Raw genomic sequence first — 19,702 nt, forward strand, 5'->3', positions numbered from 1 at the left:
TCAAGAAGTTCTTTCTGAAATAGGATGAATAGCTTCAGCTGAAATCTGTTTTACAAAGCCATGCTTCAATAGAGAAAACAAAATTCTCTTAATTGGAGGGAAGGCTCTTGAGGAGAGACGGAGAGAGAGAGAGAGATGGAGTGATACCAGAGAGATGGCAAGAGAGAGAAGGGGAGAGGAGAGAGAGAAGGGGAGAGGAGAGAGAGAGGGCGAGAGAGAGAGAGAGAGAATGGGAGAGGAGAGAGAGAGAGGGCGAGAGAGAGAAGGGGAGAGGAGAGAGAGAGGGCGAGAGAGAGAGGGCGAGGGAGAGAGAGACAGAAAGAGAATGGGAGAGGAGAGAGAGAGAGGGCGAGAGAGAGAAGGGGAGAGGAGAGAGAGAGGGCGAGAGAGAGAGAGACAGAAAGAGAATGGGAGAGGAGAAAGAGAGAGGGCGAGAGAGAGAAGGGGAGAGGAGAGAGAGAGGGCGAGAGAGAGAAGGGGAGAGGAGAGAGAGAGGGTGAGAGAGAGAGAGAGAGAGAATGGGAGAGGAGAGAGAGAGAGGGCGAGAGAGAGAAGGGGAGAGGAGAGAGAGAGGGCGAGAGAGAGAGAGAGACAGAAAGAGAATGGGAGAGGAGAGAGAGAGAGGGCGAGAGAGAGAAGGGGAGAGGAGAGAAAGAGAGGGCGAGAGAGAGAAGGGGAGAGGAGAGAGAGAGGGCGAGAGAGAGAGAGACAGAAAGAGAATGGGAGAGGAGAGAGAGAGGGCGAGAGAGAGAGAGGGCACAAGAGAGAAGGGGAGAGAGAGAGAGAAGGGGAGAGTGAGAGAGAGAGAAGGGGAGAGAGAGAGAGAGAGAGAGGGCACAAGAGAGAAGGGGCGAGAGAGAGAGAGAGAAGGGGAGAGGAGGGACAGAGAAGGCGAGAGAGAGAAGGGGAGAGGAGAGAGAGGGAGAGAGAGAGATGGAATACAAATTCATGAGAGAGTGAAGATTGGAGAGGATGAGTGAGAGAGCTCGGTGTCACTGGGGGTGCACTGTGCCTGTTTGACGGAGAATTGGCTACGACTGACCCTGAGGATGAGTTTCAGCTCTCTTTGTCAGATATTGTGCGCACAGCTGCCTGAGAGCAGTCGCTCGGTACGGCTGACAGCCCCCCCACCACCACCAGGCTGCATGGAGCGGCAGCCTGTGTGGTTTCCCCCACACCTGGCCTACTGGGGGAGGGGGGGGGGGGGGGGGTGGGGGTGGGAGGGTGGTGGAGGGAGCCAGCTCCCTGTCTGGCTGCTGGTGTGCAAAGTCTGCAAACAAATGTGCAGCTACTCGCCCACCAACCACTTCTCCTCCCCAACCCCAACTCATTCCCCCGTCCAGAAAGATGCAAGATTAAATCTATCCAGTCATCAGCCATGGCTCAGCGGGTACACTCTCCCTTGTCTCGGAGTCAGAAGCCTGCGGGTTCGAGTCACGCTCTCTGCAGCACTAATATCCAGGCTGACGGTGCCAGTACCGAGGGAGTGCTGCACTGCTGGAGGTGCCGTCTTTGCGGGAGGAGACGTTAAACTGAGGCGCCCCTCGGCCCCTCTCGAGAAAGCAGATGAGCTGGGGGTCGTTATCACGTTTCTGTTTGTGGGATCCAGCTGCGTGCAGAATTGTTTCCCACTTCACTGGCCGTCCTCAGCTTGTGAAGGGTGCTATATAAAGGCAGAATTTGCATTGCTTTCACCCTTTTGACAGAGGCTGGGGAACCCAGTGGAGCACCGCCAGTGCTCCTGAAAACCACCTCAACACTTTCCGAATCGCTTTGCAGCCAGTGAAGTGTCTTGGAAGTGCAGTCACTGTTGTAATGTAGGAAAAGCGGACGCCAATTTGCGCATAGCAAGATCCCACAAATAGCAATGGGATAATGACCAAGATCACCTGATTTTTTTTTTTTTACTGATGGTGGTTGAGGGATAAATATCGGCCCCAGGACACGGGGGCAGAACCTCCCCAAGCTTCTTCTTCCGATAGCTGCCGATAGGGGGCCTCGGTTTAACGTCTCATCCGAAAGGCGGCACCTTTGACAGTGCCGCACCCCCACAGTACTGGCACTGGTTAAGTCTGGGCTCAGTGCTCAAGTCTCCGGAGTTAGAGAGTGAGGGAACGGTTGGTGCTGAACATCCATGTTAGGCTCAGCTGGACAAAGTGTCAAATTTTTGCCTGCACCCCTCATGCCATTGACTTAAAAAAAAAAATATCAACCCAAAACGCTACCAAGAATCTGAGCTGCAGATTTTGGGGGAAATTACAGCGAAGTAACTCTTAATTAACAGTTGTTCAGTCATACCGAACTTGAGTAATGCTGAAAATAGAGACATGTTGTCAAAGCTTTTCGTCTTGCACTCATCAGGACAATCCGCGAGAATACAAATATTCAAAAACGGATATAAGAGCACGAAAACGAATATTCTTGTGATTGTCCTGATGAGTGCAAGACAATAAGCTTCGACAGCATATCGCTATTTTCAGCGATATCTCTTAATTGTGAATGAAGGGGTGAAATAGAGTTCATTTACTCAATGACCTGTCAAGTTGCAGCTTATCAGGACAAATCTTTGTCAAATTAGATGCATCTTTGGAGGTGCCAACACTTTTAGCAGAGCGTGACAAAAAAAAAGTTAAAGCTAGATTGGGCCTGCTGGTTTTCCTGTGCAACCTTGTGTTTACTACACTGCCACTCGATATGCAAAGAGACACAAGTTTGGTCTGCGCAGAGCTGGCAATCAGGGGAGCAGATCAATGTGCTCACACACTGACAACACTCGTGCAAATGTCCTGCAACCTACATCCAAATTGGACCAATACAGTTTCCTAAAGCCACAGGAGACAGAAAAGGATTTTATCCCGTCTGCAAGCCAAGATCCCAGGGGGGTGAAGGGATCAGGTAGCGCTCCCTACGGCCCCCAGATATTATGTTACTCAGCACAATGATTTCGCTGGTGAAAACTTTACCTTTTCAAAAGATGCAAGTGCCTCCCACAGAGCCGTGCAAAAAGCACAGTCTAAACGTGAAACTGCACTCACCTCACATGTGTGGTTTTACTTAGTGAAACTGTGGGACACAAAAAGCAATGTTTCCTCTGCTCTCGGTAGGAAGGTTCGACTCATGAGCAAATCAATAAAGTACACAATCGGTTTAATTACTCTGGCAGTTGTTGCATGGGTTAGATACAGAGTAAAGCTCCCTCTACACCATTCCCTGGGCCTCGAGTGCAGGGTGAAGCCTGCGTGTTACGTTAGGATATCCCTGACCCTCTCTCTCTCCCACCTGGTTTCATGCTGCTGCTGTTCTCATTAAAAAAAAAACGGGGTTAGATACAGAGTAAAGCTCCCTCTACACTGTCCCCATCAAACACTCACAGGACAGATACAGCACGGGGTTAGATACAGAGTAAAGCTCCCTCTACACTGTCCCCATCAAACACTCACAGGACAGGTACAGCATGGGGTTAGATACAGAGTAAAGCTCCCTCTACACTGTCCCCATCAAACACTCACAGGACAGGTACAGCATGGGGTTAGATACAGAGTAAAGCTCCCTCTACACTGTCCCCATCAAACACTCACAGGACAGATACAGCACGGGGTTAGATACAGAGTAAAGCTCCCTCTACACTGTCCCCATCAAACACTCACAGGACAGATACAGCACGGGGTTAGATACAGAGTAAAGCTCCCTCTACACTGTCCCCATCAAACACTCACAGGACAGATACAGCACGGGGGTTAGATACAGAGTAAAGCTCCCTCTGCACTGTCCCCCATCAAACACTCCCCAGGACAGATACAGCACGGGGTTAGATACATAGTAAAGCTCCCTCTACACTGTCCCCCATCAAACACTCCCAGGACAGGTACAGCCTGGGGTTAGATACAGAGTAAAGCTCCCTCTACACTGTCCCCATCAAACACTCCCAGGACAGGTACAGCACGGGAGTTAGATACAGAGTAAAGCTCCCTCTACACTGTCCCCATCAAACACTCCCAGGACAGGTACAGAAAGGGGACCACACTTCAGCAAGTATATTTTGGCTTTGGATGGGTTTATTACCTGGCGCTAAAAGGGATAAAGTATGAGGCTAGCTTGCATAGACTCGGATTCCCTCGACTTAGAAGATTAAGGGATGATATAATTGAGGTGTTTAAGAGGATTAAAGGAGTTGATAGTTTCTCTCTATCTTCCCCCCACCCCTCCCTCCGGTTGGGGAGAGGGGGGGTTGGGGGAGGGGGAAGAATCCAGAACAAGGGGGCAGAACCTTAAAATTGGAGAATTCGAGCCAGGCTGTTCAGGGGTGATGTCAGAAAGCACTTCTTCACACAAAGGGGGAGTGGAAATCTGGCTCTAATGTCCAACTCTGATGAGTGTTAAGTTCACACGCGTGGTGAAAATGTTCACACGCGTGGTGAAAATGTTCACAAGGGCGGTGAAAATAGTTGGAACAGCTTTGACGAGGTACTTTTCCCCCCCACTTTGCAAGCCAATGTCATATTGAAGGGAGTACAGCGAAGGCTCACTAGATTGGTTCCTGGGAATGAGAGGGTTGTCCCAGATGAGATGCATGAGTAAATTGGCCCTTCCTCTCTGGAGTTTAGAATAACGAGAGGTGATCTCATTGAAACATACAAGAGTCCGAAGGGGCTCGACGGGGTAGACACCGAGAGGTGGTTTTCCCTGGCTGGGAATCTAGAACACAGGTGCACAGTCTCAGGATAAAAGGGGCTGATCATTTGGGACTGGGGCGAGGAGAACTTTCTTCACTCAGGATTGTGAATCTTTGGAATTGTCGACCCCAGGGAGTTGCGGATGCTTCGTCATTGAGTATATTTAAGTCCGAGATAGACAGAGTCTTGGTACATCAGGGAGTCGAGGGGCACGGGGAGTGGGCAGGAAAATGGAATTGAGGCAGAAGATCAGTCATGGTCGTATTGAATGGCGGAGCAAGCTCAAGGGGGCTGTATTGTCTACTCCTGCTCCTAGTTCTTGGGCTCAAAGGTTCCACCAAGATCTGGTAAAGGTAACTAAAGCATTGGAGAAATTTGACCAAATTTATGCATGGGGGGTAGCGTTATATTCTGAACGAGAAGGGCGCGAAACAGAGCGGCGGATCGGAATATAAAAATGAGAACGTTTGAAAGGTCTCTTTAACCTTCAGTGTTGTCCAGATGCACATTAGCTTCCCCAGATCAGACGGTGGTGATAAGATGCCAGCGCAGTACAAAATGGGCAGCCCAAAAAAGCAGATCCTCGTAGGTGGGAGGGGGAGAGATTTCAACAAGAAACATAAATCTGTGGTGCAGAGTTGTGGGTGTGAGTCTTGAAATGTCGACTTTCCTGTTTGAGCTGGAGATAGGGTTGGTGGTGTTGGTGGTGAGGGGAGGCTTTAGAGATGGAAATATACGAGCAGAATGCTCGCTCAGCACTAACCCCCCCCCCCCCCCCGCGGACTGACACGACTTCCTGCACTCCTCCACAATAACTTTACACTCATGACCCTCTTCCCACCAAGCCGTATTTGCTGACGCCACTGTGGTACAGGTTAGGTTGCGAGTCACCCGCAGCGGGTGGGAGGCCAAACACTCACCCAGCAGTTTGCGTAGAATGTGCCGTTGGATCCGGTGATGGGCAGGCAGGGTGTAGGGTTAACAATGGCACAGCACTGAGACTAGTGAATTGGGAAAATACACAGGGCTAACACTCCCGGGTTCAGAGAACGCACAGCGCTAACACTACTGACCTCAGGCCCCTATTACAGTCGACTGCACCCCTATTACAGGATCAGGCCCCTATTACAATTGACCAGACCCCATTACAGTTGCCCAGACCCCATTACCCTTCCCTGGGTAGTTCTGTATTGTCACCTCCACTAGTTACAGTAGGCGGGACAGTCACACCCGCAGGCTGCACCGAGTAAAGCAGTACTTGTGGGTTGAGGGTGTTAAACCGTCAGAAGCAAAATGAGTCAACCAAGTCGCACTTTGGTCGAAGATGTTCGAAACATGTGACCAGAGACAGGATGACAACATGTCCTATACCATTTTCTTCAATCACAACCCTCTTTATTGTTTGTATGTTTGTTGAGGTTCCATGGAAGAACATGGCAAAGCCAATTTTCTCAAATTTACATAGAATTACAGAAGATTCTGAGCACAGAAATAGGCCATTCGGCCCATCCGCACCGTGCCGGTGTTTTTGCTCCACACGAGCCTCCTCCTACCCTCCTCTTCATCTCACTCTATCACCATATCCTTCTATTCCTTTCTCCCTCATGTGTTTATCCAGCTTCCCCCTTAAACGTATCTCCGCTATTCCCCTCAACCACTCCCTGTGGTAGCGAGTTCCACATTCTCACCACTCTCTGGGGGAAAGAGGTTTCTCCTGAATTCCCCATTGGATTTATCAGTGACTGTCTTATATTGATGGCCCCCTAGTTCTGGTCTCCCCCCACAAGTGGAAACATCTTCTCTACGTCTACCCGATCAATCCCATTCATAATTTTAGCCTTCTCTTTTCTAGAGACAAGCTGTTCAATCTTTCCTGATAGTTATAACCTCTCAGTTCTGGTACCATCCTTGTAAGTAATTTTTGCACCTCAATTTGCATTTCTCCAGTGCCTCTTTTTATAATACGGAGATCGGAACTGTGCGTAGTAACTCCAGGTGTGGTCTAACCAAGGTTTGATACAAGTTCACATCACTTTTCTTCTTTTCAATTTGGTCCACCTCGAAATGAACCCCAGTGCTTGGTTTGCGATTTTTATGGCCCTATTAACCTGCTCCCCACTGTTACAACCACCTGGTTCATGGTTTATATTAATATTCTAGTGGTAACTTTTAATTTGGGAATTGAATTTTTTTTTAAACGCAAGACAAATGAAAACATCTGTTTTGAGAAGCTGGCAAACAACCTAGGGTAGTTGTAAATCAACAGGTCATCCATATTTATTTAGTAAGGTCATAATGGAAAGTGTGGAGATGATGTGCCTGTAGCTATCTCAAGTCAGGGGTTTAAATTATTCATATGATCTCCCAGAACAAAGAGAAGATTTGGAGTTAGAAATAATTAACTTAAATTGCTATCTGGGCCATCCCACATGTACCACATGGCTCTGGTGATAGATGTTGCTAGGGAGAGAGGCCTTTTGGGGTCAGTTTTGTTTTGGGTGCTTATGGAGACAGTCAGTTGGCTTTGGGACAAGTACGTTGGCTTTTGAAAAGCTGTTGGCTTTGAAAGCAGTTGGACTCGGGAGGCATGGGGGCCGTCAGGAACCAGGGGTGTTTCTGTTTTGAGGCAGGCCCGTGCTCAAGCTGGGAAATCCAGATTCGTGAAATTAAGAAGATCGAAGTGAATTCCCAAGAGATGTGGTACACTTTGGATTGATCCCAGGAGACGTGAACAAACCATCAAAATCAACATCAACGTATAGGGAAATATTTGGTGTAGAACTTAAACGGGAGTGTTCTGTAAGATATTTAAATTATAATATAAATGCCTCAGGTTGCAGTGTTAAGTTTTGCTTTGTTTAATTCTTGTAACGTTTTTGTTTAAAATGTGAAATCTTGCAGCAAACCTCTTTCAGTAATAACTAGGAACTCGACATTCTCTGTTTAAAAGTTAACAGGCCCTAACGGGATCGTAACACCACCCTCTCCTGAAAGGCACGAACCACATCACCAAGATCGAGTTCTACTGGACTGTTGCTGAATTTATTCATGTATGACTCTGTTCCTATGTACGAACGGTAGATCAAGTGAAGAGAGGATTTCTGTGTTTCCTCATGCCACCTTTGCTTCTTGTGCCAATTGCCTTAAACCTGTGCCCTCTGGTTATCGACTGCAAACAGTTTCTCTTTATTTACTCATAACTGATCCTTCATGATTTTGAACACCTCTATCAAATCAGCTCTTAACCTTCTCTGCTCCAAGGAGAACAACCCGCAGCTTCTCCAGGTCTCCGCGTAACTGGAATCCATGATGTCTGGGACCATTGTTTCATTCAAGGAGCGTTAAATAAAAGTCTTGCATTTTCTACAGCATCTTGCACATCCCCAGGATGTCCCAAAGCGTTTTACAGCTAATGAAGTACTTTGGGAGAGTCACGGAATTATTCAATCAAAGAAGATTTGGGGCAAAGACAGGTACAGGGAGTTAATTTACAAATCTCATTGAATGGTGGAACAGACTCACATGCTGCTATGTCCTATGTTGGCTACATAAATCCAACATTGACTAAATCCAGGGCTGGAACAGCTGAGACATCGGAATGCCGGGAACGCAGGACTTCCTCGCGGGTCACGTCATCGCTAGTGGAGATTTTTCCGAAGCTTGGTAATGGGGTGTTCGCGTGCTCTGATGAACTCTGATTGACCTGCTCTCTCTCCGTGGACCTTATCTGATTCGAAGGCGAGTCAGAAATAATTTCACGCTTTCGTAAGACAGAGAAGGTGTCAGGTTTGTCAGCAAGCACAGCTCCTGACGAGCAAGCAAAAATTGTGCACCTTGGGGGATTTCTCAACTCGCTGTGTTTCCTGGCACTCGCGGTTACTGTTACGGTGAAAACCGTCCCACTCCACCCCGGTGATTTGCTTAGTGTTTCATCGTCCTTCGGTCTAGTTCATGAGTTCCATCCTAACCTCTAGCACCCCAGGAGTTAGAGAATCTGCTCTCAGCTTCTAAAATCCGTACAATGAATGTCTGGTTTCAGTATATGTGACCAAGTAGCTGCACTGAGGGAGTGCTGCACTGTCGGAGGTGCCTTCTTTCGGTTGAGACGTTGAACCGAGGCCCTGTCTGCCCTCTCGGGTGGATGTCAAAGATCCCACAGCTGCTATTTCAAAGAAGAGTGGGGGGGGGGCGGGGGGAGGGCGCGGGGAACTCTACCCAGTGTCCTGGGCCCAAAATTTAACCCTCAGCCAACATGACAAACAGATGACATTGCTGCTCGTAGGAACTTGCGGTGCACAAATTGGCCTCCGTATTACCTACATTACAACAATGACTAGACTTTAGGTGCACAATTTTCGCTTGCTCGTCGGGAGCTGTGCTTGCTGACAAACCTGACACCTTCTCTATCTTACGAAAGCGTGAAATTATTTCTGACTCGCCTTCGAATCAGATAAGGCCCACGGAGAGAGAGCAGGTCAATCAGAGTTCATCAGAGCACGCGAACACCCCATTACCACGCTTCGGAAAAATCTCCACTAGCGATGACGTGACCCGCGAGGAAGTCCTGCGTTCCCGGCATTCCGATATCTCAGCTGTTCCGGCCCTGGATTTAGTCAATGTTGGATTTATGTAGCCAACATAGGACATAGCAGCATGTGAGTCTGTTCCACCTTTCAATGAGATTTGTAACCTAACTCCCTGTATCTGCCTTTGCCCCAAATCTTATTTGATTGAAGGAAGCCCCTTTTCTGTTCAATGGAGAAATTAAAACAATGAAAGAAAAGTTTTTCCACTGCCCTTTGTTGTCAATGAGAAGGAAAAGTGGTTCATTAAGTTAAAGACAGGATATGGACTGGTACAATTAGTGAACAGGAGGGGAGCACAATGTAAAGAAATGTGAAGTTATGCACTTTGGTCTGAAGAATAGAATACAGACTCGTTTATAAAAGGTGAGAGATGAGTCAATGTTGGTACGTTGGATATCCTTGTACACGAATCATAGAAAGTTAACAAGCAGGTGCAGCAAGCAATTAGGAAGGCAAACTGGATGGTTAGCCTTTATTCCGAGGGGTTTGGAGTCTGAGCAAGGAAGTCTTGCTGCCATCTACATAGGACTTTGGGTGGGACCACACCTGGAAAACTGTGGATTAGTTCTGGGTCTCCTCTTCTAGGGAAGAATATATTGTCTCGGAGAGGATTCAATGAAGATTCACTCGGTCGATTCTTGGGATGAGAGGGATGTCCTACGAGGAGAGATTGAGTAGGATGGGCCGATATTCTCTGGAGAGGAATGAGAGATGATTGTATTGAAACGTATAAAATCCTTAAAAAGGGATTAACAGGGTAGATGGTGAGAGGCTGATTCCCCCTGACTGGTGAGTCCAGAACTAGAGGGACACTGTCTCAGATTCAGGGCTCGGCCATTTCGGACTGAGACGAGGAGAAATTTCTTCACTCGGAGGGTTGTGAATCTTTGGAATTCTCTCCCCCGGAGAGCTGTGGGTGCTCAGTCATTGAGTATATTCAAGACAGAGATCGATAGATTTTCGGACTCTAAGGGAATCGAGGGATATCGGGATACGGCAGGAAAGTGGCGTAGAGGTATAACGACAGCCGTGATCTTACTGAATGGGAAAGCAGCCTCGAGGGCCGATTAGCCTACTGCTGTTCCTATTTCCCATGTTGAATGTTGGATACCCATCCCTCTAGCTCCCCATCCGTCTAGACCCCGTCAAAATCCATCCCAGCTCATCCCTCTAGTCCCCCGACTACGAATGTCAGTTCGTATGTTCCTATAAGAAAAGATATCGAGGCAATGAGAAAAGATACAAATGTAGATTCACTAGGATGGTACACAGGGTGGGAGGATGGAGCTCGGGATGAGGGTTGATCAAAGCTCGGCTGTACACGTTGGGGTTAAGCGGGTGTCTGATTACAAAAGGTTAAATAGAGAAAGACTCTCACCACTGGTGAGTGAGCCAGTGACTAAGGGGCACAAACCCTAAAGGAGGAGGTTCCCAAGAATTCTCCCACTAAAGGGTTTTTAAAATATGGAATCCATCCCACAAGAGAAGAGCAGCCCAGCCATTTGAGAGGAAATTGGGGAAACAAATTGAAGCGTACAGGAGGAAAGGAAAGGAGAGCAGACAGCTCTGACATGGAGCTAGCAGACGCATGACAGGCCGAGTGGCCTCCTCTTGGATTTTTGCGACTTCTCTTTTTTTGTTAAAAAAAAAGGGTCCCCCGTCGATGTGACTCTCGTGGAATGATACAGCACAGGAGGCCATTCAGCCCATCGCACACTCCATGAAAGAGCTATCCAATTAGTCCCACTTCCCCACCCCGCCCCCCCCCCCCCCCACCCCCACCAACCACCCACACAGTCCTGCGAATTTTTCCTTTTCAAGTATTTCTCCAATTCCCCGACTATTGAATCTACTTCCACTCCCTTTCAGGCAGCGTGTTCCAGATCACAACAACTCGCTGTGTTAAAAAAAAAAAATCATCTCCCCCCCCCCTCTGGTTGTTTTGCCAGTGATCTTCAATCTGTGTCCCTCTGGTTACCGACCCTCCTGCCACTGGAAACAGTTTCTCCTTATTTACTCCGTCAAAACCCTTCCTGATTTCGAACGCCCCGATTAAATGTCCTCCTTAACCTTCTCTGCTCGAAGGAGAACAATCCCAGCTTCTCCCAGTCTCTCCACATTAACTGAAGTCTCTCATCTTGGTAAATCTCCCTCCGCACCCTCCATAAAGCCTTGACACCCTTCCTAAAAGTGGGATGCCCAGGATTGGAATACTGTACTCTGGCTGAGGCCTAAGCAGTGAATTGGAAAGGTTTAACATGACCTGCTTTGCTTGCCTTTGTACCAAATGCCTCTTTTTATAAAGCCCTGGATCAGAGACACAGTGTTTAAAAACATCCAGCTTCAATTGAAAGAATCTGCGCTCTTTTTTTCTTTCCGTCACTTCAGACACACCGTGGTCCTCTCTCTCTCTCTCCAGGTATCGGTCTGTGTGGGTGTCTCGGCAAAGCAAAGTGAGTCAGTGTATAGCTTGGTGTGTCATCGGAGGGATGTCAGTGCTGGGAAACTGCGTGACGCCATAAATTCCACCTTGCGCCGAGAACCAAATCCGAACCCGGACCGTTTCTCCGTGATGGAGGCCCCATCTCGCTGAAGCTCGTCGCCTAACTCACACCGAGTCCTGTTCACCCCACTCACTGCGTTCACTGACCTTCTTTGGCTCCCGGTCTTGTAACGCTTTGATTTTAAAATCCTCCATCCTTGTTTTCAAATCCCCTCCACTGCCTCGCCCCCCTCCCTATCTCTGTAACCTCCTCCAACCCTCCGAGATCTCTGCGCTCCTCCAATTCCGACCTCTCACGCATCCCCCCCCCCCCCCCGCCGCCCCGATTCCCATCGCTCCACCATTGGCGGCCGTGCCTTCAGCTGCCTGGGGGGCCCTAAGCTCTGGAATTCCCTCCCTAAACCTTTCCACCTCTCTCTCTCTCACCTCCTTTAAGACGCTCCTTCAAACCGACCTCTTCGATGTTACGTTATGTCATTATGCAGCATGACATAAAGGAGAAATATTAATAAACTAAGGACAAAAGGGTATATGGAGTTAGGTTGCAGACGGACCATGATCTCATTAAATGGTGGAACAGGTTCGAAGGGCCGAATGGTCTCCTCCTTCTGGCACCGTGCCAGCTATTTTTACCCTCGCACCGTCCCCCTCCCCTTGCTGTCTCTCACCCTCCGTTCCCCCACTTCTCCCACCCAACTCCATCCCTCATAGTTGTCATTTAGGATTCCCTAGTTGACTGCTTTCCAATCAATAAATGGGCATCATTCACCTGATGGCGAGCTATTCAGCTGTGGAATGGAACGCGTCACAGCCGCATCTGATCCCAATGTCTGCAAGCTCATTTAAAAAAAAAATCTCTTCACTGCACTCTCCCTCCCTCGTTCCACAAGCCACCACCAGCCCCCCCCCCACCCCACCCGCAAAGCAGGGATCAATTAGAGGGCCTCAACTGGAATTACGGCCGAGAATGGCTAACCCAGTGCAAAAACTGGGCTCCCTGGTCTGTGCAGCGTAGCCATGACATAGCTTCACTTATTCGTCAGGGGAGCTACAGAGGATGTTTAAAGGTTCCCCAAAGCACTGGCTGCTTCCTAGTGGTGGTGGTCCCACTGGGCGGGTTGGCCCCTTTCAGTCACGTGGCTCACTGTGCAATCTCACTAACCTATAGCCTGGCATTAGCCTATATATAGCACACGACAATGCACGCAGAGGCTTTGGGATACGATGTAGACATTGAAAGGGACGTCCGCGTCACGAGGGGAGATGGGGAGGGAAGTTTGCCAAAATCAAAATTCCGTTAACTTACATTTATCTAGCGCCTTTCACGTCCGCGGAATGTCCCCGAAGGCTTTGCGCGGCTCGTGACATGCGGGTCGCTGTCCTCACGAAGGCTAACGGTGGCGGGGTGGGGGTGGGGGGGGGGGGGGGTGGTATGTCACTGAATTTGCGCACAGCAAGATCCCACAAACAGCAAATGGGAGTTTAGCTGGTTCCGCTGGCATTGGATGAAGGAGGAAGGTGCAACCGGAGATATGGGGTGGGGAAGAGACCCTGCCCCAGCTCTCCTTTCCAACAGTGGCCGGGGAAATCTTTTACATCCGCCCGAGACGGGGGCCTCGGTTTAATTTAGCATCTGAAAGACGGCACCCGCTGACAGTGCAGCACTCCCTCAGGCAAATGCATCTCCGAGCATAAAACTGAGTACCACCCCAACAAATCTACATGGCACTCTTTCCAATGCCCCAATGTTCTTTTTGCACAAACCATTGGACTTCCTAGACAAGATAAGACCAATGTTCACGTGGATCACATTCTACCAGGCTGACAATGACCTGATACAGCAATAATGGAGTTGTTACCTAATCATAGTAATCAATCTCGATCACTGAATCTACAGCAGACCCAGACATGAGGTGAGGAAAACCCCCAGTGGTGAAGAGCTTTGGGAACCATAGGTCCAAAGTCACCAGTCCCCTCCCAAACCACACCACACTCACCACGTCATGTCTCATATTACTCATGCTCTGTATCTATAATATGTTATTTACTGAAAGACATTTGACTAAGCCGAATGACTCAGTGTTGATTGCTTCCTCCTCAGGGAGCCTGTTCCACAGACTGACCACTCGCTCACTGAAATATTGTTTCCCGCAGATTCGTTTTTCTATTTAATCTTCCTCTGAGCACAGGCCATCTCCGCTGATCCTACAAGGTGAAATTAGCTTGTGCTGGTCCACCTTAGCAAGCGCGAGAAACAGCAATCAGATCATTCTCACCCCTCCCCGACCTTCTCTTTTCCAGGGAGTACAAGCCCAATTAAAATAATCTTTTGTAACTGGGCTCCAGAAACTATCCAAGTGAGGCCGAATCAAAGACGCATATAGATTCGCTATCACCTTCCCGCTTTCGTACTCGAACCTATTTTTTTTAAAAAATCAAACCAGTTGTTGGAAAATTCTAACTAACTCGAATAACACCTGCTCCGTTCAGTACAGGAGGAGGCCCATTCAGCCCCTCGAGCTTGTTCCGCCATTCAGTTAGACTGTGGCTGACCTGTATCTTAACTCAAGCTACCCGTCTTTTGCGCCATAACCTTTGATCCCCTTACCCGACGAAAATCTGTCGATCTCAGACTTGAGAGCTCCAGTTGTCCCCCCGGCATCCACAGAAATTGCTGATTACGTTATCGCAAAGGTGGGGTGCAGCTTAATGGAGGAGGTGTTAAGCTGAGATCGCATCTCTCTCTCTGCTCAGGCGGACCTCGCTGCAGTGTTTGAAGAACAAGGTTGGGTTGCTCTCCTTGGAGCAAAGGAGATCGAATGGAGATTTGATGGAGGTGTACAAGGTTATGACTGGTTTCGATAAGGTAGCTGATGGTACAAGGGCTGGAGGACACAGATTTTGGGCAGCAGATGTGGGGGGTTGTTGCGGGATGTGAGGAAGAACTTTTTTTTTTACGCGAGTGGTAACGATCTGGAACTCGCTGCCTACGAGGGTGGTGGAAGTGGAGACGATCAATGATCTGAAAGGGAAATTGGATGGGCACTCGAGGCGAATAAACTTGCAGGGCTACGGGGGATTGAGCGGGGGAGCGGGACTGACTGGATTGCTCTGCAGAGAACTGGCATGGTGGACTCGATTGGCTGAAAGCCATTACGACTCGAAGAGCAGGGCAGTTTTCACTGGTGCCCTGAACACTGTTCCTCCCTCAACCAATACCGCCGACAACACAGATTACTTATGTTGTTGTGCGTGGGAGCTCGATATGCACAAATTAGCTTCTGCGTTTGCCTACAAAATGACAGCTTAAAGGGCGTCAGCCTAGATTTCGTGCTCACGTCTGTGCAGCCGGACTTCTGACTTCACAAAATTAATTCATTGTGCAAAAACACAATTGAGACATTCCAGTGGTGTGACGTGAGGCACCATATATAATTACGGTATTCACTCAGAAAGAAGGACCTTCATTTTTATAGCGCCTGCTATGACCTCAGGGCATCCCAAAGACAGCCAACGAAGTGCTTTTTGGAGTGTAGTCGCTGTCGTAATTTAGGAAACGCAGCGGCCAATTTGTACACAGCAAAATCCCACAAACAAACATTGCGATCAACATCCAGATTGTTCGTTTCTACTGATGCTGGTTGAGGGATGAATGTTGGGCCCAGGACGCCAGGCCCACCCCCCCCCCCCCCCCCCACCACCTCCCGCTCTTCTTCCAATAGTGGCGGTGGGATCTATTACATCCACCCGAGAGGGCAGGCGGGGCTTCGTTTTAACGTATCATTTGAAAGGCGGCACCTCCGACAGTGCAGCACTCCCTCAGTACTGGCACTGGGAGCGTCGGCCTGGATTACGTACTCAAGTTTCTGGAGCGGGGCTCGAAGCTTCTGACTCAGAGGCGAGAATGCCGCCCACTGAGCCACGTCTGACACCTCGGTGCTTTTATTTATGCAGCAACTTGTCTCAAACTGCACCTCCCGTTTCATACAATATTAAGACACAAGCTTTCTAATTTTTGCCTACAGTGAGATTACACCCCCGGGTTTTCATTTTCAATAAAGCACTTCTTTAATTCACAGTTTCATTATGCAAAGGGGCAAGAGAGCAGGATCACAAGGAGCTAATAACAGAGGAATAATAATGGTGATATGTCACTTGGATTTCAGTAAAGGGTAAAAGATGAAAACTTCCCACAAAAAGCCCCATTTAATTGGACCATTTCTAACTGCTTCTATACCCTCGGACCAGGTACATTCTCTCCTTTCAGACTAGGTGGGACAATGGCTACATGACTAGTGATTCAGAGAATGTAACCAGCTTGAGAATTTGAATTCAGCTTAAAAAAGCTGGTCTCATTCAGATTGTTGTAAGAACGCAACCGGTTCAGTAAAGTCCCTTTAGGGAAGGAAACCGGCCGTCCTGACCCAGTCTGGGCCTCTACGTGACTCTGGTTGGTGGCTGACACTAAACTGCCGTCTCAAGTGGCCGACTCAGTTTGCAGCAAACAGCTGCCGGCATGTCAGGAAGGAGGCTTGCTACCACTTTCGCGGGACAGACAATAAATGCCGGCCTCACCAAAAAAGATGAATTTTAAAAATAAGTCAGGCGGTTGTGGACTCGAGCCCCACTCCGGGGACCCGGGCCCCACGATCCAGGCCGACACACCTCGAGCAGTACTGAGGGAGTGCTGCACTGTCAGAGGTGCCGTCTTTCCGAAGAGACGTTAAGCCCTCGCAGGTTGAAGTAAAAGATCGCACAGGGATCGCTCTCCCCCCGGGTGTCCTGCGTCCACTATATACCCTGCAACCAACGTCACTAGAAAATGGATTAATACCCCATTGCTGTTTGTGGGATCTTTCCGTGTGCCATGTTTCCCGCACTACACTGTTGAATTCGCTTCAAAGACAGTACGTCATTGGTTGTAAGTGCTGAGGGACGCCCCGAGATCACGAAAGGCGATGTCGAATTAAATGCAAGAGTTTCTCGAAGGGGGATGTGAAAGGAATAGCCCGTGGTCTGAACACGACGTACGAGAGGGTCGGGTGGTTTTCAATGACGCGACGTGCCAGAGGAGCCGGTGAGGTAAGACAGGCAACGTCACCGGCGGTTAACCGGCTAATCGTGAAGTCATGCCAACTATCCTGGGTGGGAAGAGGAGGAAGCGTGCAGTGGCACAGGGAAAATCCTTGCTGGTCAGCACCAAAGCACAGCAGGGTGCATTTAGATAGCACTTTTTCACCGAGCGCAGGACATCTCAAAGCACTTTGCGGCCAATTAAGTCCTTTGAAGTGTGGTAACCATTGGCAGCCAATTTTCACACAGCAAGCTCCCACCAATATAGTGATGATAATCTCCCAGATTATCAGTGACGTTGGTCGAGGGATAAATATTGGCTCCAGGACACCGGGGAGAACTCCTGCCCCACCACCCGGTCCTGTTCCAATAGTGGCCGTGGAGTCTTTTATGTCCGCCAGAGGGGGCGGGCGGGGCCTCAGCTTGACGTTTCATCTGAAAAGCCAGCACCTCTGGACGATGCAGCACTCCCTCAGCGTCCACCTCTGGACGATGCAGCACTCCCTCAGCGTCCCTCACTGGAGGGTCAGCCTAGACTTTGTGCTCCGGAGTGGGATTTGAAGCCAAGACTGCTGACTCCGGAGGTGAGAGTTGCCGCCAACTGAGCCACGGCTGACACCACAGCTCCCCCACTCTCCCCCATGCCCTCACCAGTACTTGGCATCGTACCCTTTCTGGAGGCGAGTAGGTTACGGGCACTGTAATCACCTGAGCCTCCCACCGCCCACTGTGATTCAGTATCCAATCGCTTGAAGTTAATTCCCCACCCACACCTCAACAATGGCAGAGAGAGAAAAAATCACCAAATAAATGTTATCGTCACACTCTTTGCTGTTAAAAGTTGGCACTTAATTAAAAATGATGTGTCATAAAAACAAACCAGATGTTAATATAGTCACTGTATATTGCATTGTGTTTTTTTTAAAGATTATCCCTGAGACAACGTCATTAAAACAAGTGATCTGGTCACTAGGACAATGCTGTATTTATATTCTGGAGGTGGCTGGTGGCGTCAGTTGGTGTTTGTAGGCCATCTTCTTGAACTGCTGCAGTCCATGTGGGGTAGGTACACCCACAGTGCTGTTAGGGAGGGAGTTCCAGGATTTTGACCCAGCGACAGTGAAGGAACGGCCGATATTGTTCCAAGTCAGGATGGTGTGAGACTTGGAGGGGAACTTGCAGGTGGTGGTGTTCCCATGCTCCTGCTGCCCCTGTCCTTGCAGACAGATTTTTTTTTTTGCTGGGTTAGGGGTATTAAGGTTTAGGGAACCAAGGCGCTAAAGTTACAGATCAGCCACGATCTGACTGAATGGCCGATCAGGCTCAGCGGGGGGGGGGGGGGCTGAATGGCCTCCTCGTGCACCTCTGTTCCTATTAACGGGGCCTTCTGAAGGTTCGCAGTTGAGCCGCCCAGTGGTGTGTAAAAGACGTTTCACCAGCCAGCTTAAACTCACGTTGCTTAACTCGGGAGCAGCTCCGGGGGGGGTGAGGTACGAGAGAACCAGTGACGTGACCCGACGCGAGAGAGGTGGTTTTAATTTCGTGTTTAGGAAGTCACTTTGCTAAACCAGCGAAAGCAGGAGCTCCTGGGCACACAGCACTGTTCGGTTCAATGGGGGTTAAAACGGGGCCAGGTAGAGGAGTCGTTAGGGAGAGTAAAAACTAATATACAGACAGGGTATAAATTATACACAGGGGGGGACGGTCATTCTATAAGTCCAGTGGATAAACAGCGAATTACTGGAGTAACAGGTCCACGTCTGGAGCAGCACGAGATTACAACTCCCAACCGTCTCTGTAAGACTTTTTCCTTCAAGCATTCGCACGATGGGCCGAGTGGCCTCCTTCTGTGCTGTAACAATTCTGTGTGCAAACGCTGTGGACCCTCAGGAGATCCCAGTAACAAGTTTGCCCAGTTAAATCACCTATGTAGGGGGGAAATCACACTCCCCTCCCCACAGCGAGGGCAACACTGCACAGTGCCAGAGTATAAAACTGCATATGGTACCCTCCACTCACCTCTTGCCATCCCTTTCCCCATCCACTGGGAACTGAGTGGGGGGGGGGGAAGGGGGATGAGGAATTTCCCAGGTCTGTCAAACATTTCAGTTCCACACTATACACTTGCACAGAATATCAAAGAGGGTTTAATTCAGCTGCACCTTGCAGACAGCTCGTAAACAGTCAACAGCAGTTTAGAAGTATTTTTGCCCAGCTAATCCTTTAAGCTGGGCCAAAAAAGAAAAATAACATGGTTATTTTTTTTTTAAATCACATAAATCTCGAATGCAAGAACGACCAAAAAAAACAGAGGTAAGCTCAGGAGCAAGACTGCTGAAAGTGTTGACAACTGGGGTGCAGAGAGCCCCGGCGTTAGAATGAAACACACGTCCTTACCTTTACTAAGAGTCTGTCGCTGCATGGTCGAAAACGCGGCATGTAGAGAGTTATCAGGAAGCGATGTCTCCATAAATCCCTCGCTGTGCTACTGTGGGTGGTATCTATACTTAAAAGACAAGCAGGGGGGTAAAGGGTTGATCAGATAATGTGCGTGTTGTGTGTTAGAGAGAGAGAGAGGATTGTACAGGGGAATTGAGTCGAGCTCAGAGACGAAGTTTTCCCTAATCGTTTGACAGCCCAAGAGTGAGCAGTTGAAATAACCAGTGTGTGATTTTAATTTGTTAAACCACAGTTTGAGGGTAACCTGAGAACTTCCAAAGAATAAAATTACACACCTAGAGTGTGCAAAAATTAAAAGTTACATTTTTCTCAAGGGCTGGTTGATTTCAACCAGAGGCTGAAGACTTGAAATTGATTATTTATTTTTCTCTCATTGAATTAGAATTTGAAGCGAATAAATTTGTCAT

The 19,702-nt window shown here is 48.8% G+C and overlaps 1 protein-coding gene across 2 annotated transcripts in view; it reads right to left on the reverse strand.

The window, feature by feature from the left end:
• The window catches only part of LOC137356833 (nuclear receptor ROR-alpha A-like), a 63,632-nt gene extending 44,306 nt beyond the window's left edge, over positions 1–19,326 (reverse strand). For both annotated transcript variants that reach the window (XM_068022657.1, XM_068022656.1), the window contains exon 1: positions 19,233–19,326. In XM_068022657.1, coding sequence (XP_067878758.1) covers positions 19,233–19,305 — 73 coding nt within the window. In that variant the 5' untranslated portion in view covers positions 19,306–19,326. The remainder of the gene's footprint in view (positions 1–19,232) is intronic.
• Positions 19,327–19,702: the final 376 nt, after the last annotated feature.

Source organism: Heterodontus francisci, chromosome 46, assembly GCF_036365525.1.
Source record: "Heterodontus francisci isolate sHetFra1 chromosome 46, sHetFra1.hap1, whole genome shotgun sequence".
Lineage (NCBI taxonomy): Eukaryota > Metazoa > Chordata > Chondrichthyes > Heterodontiformes > Heterodontidae > Heterodontus > Heterodontus francisci.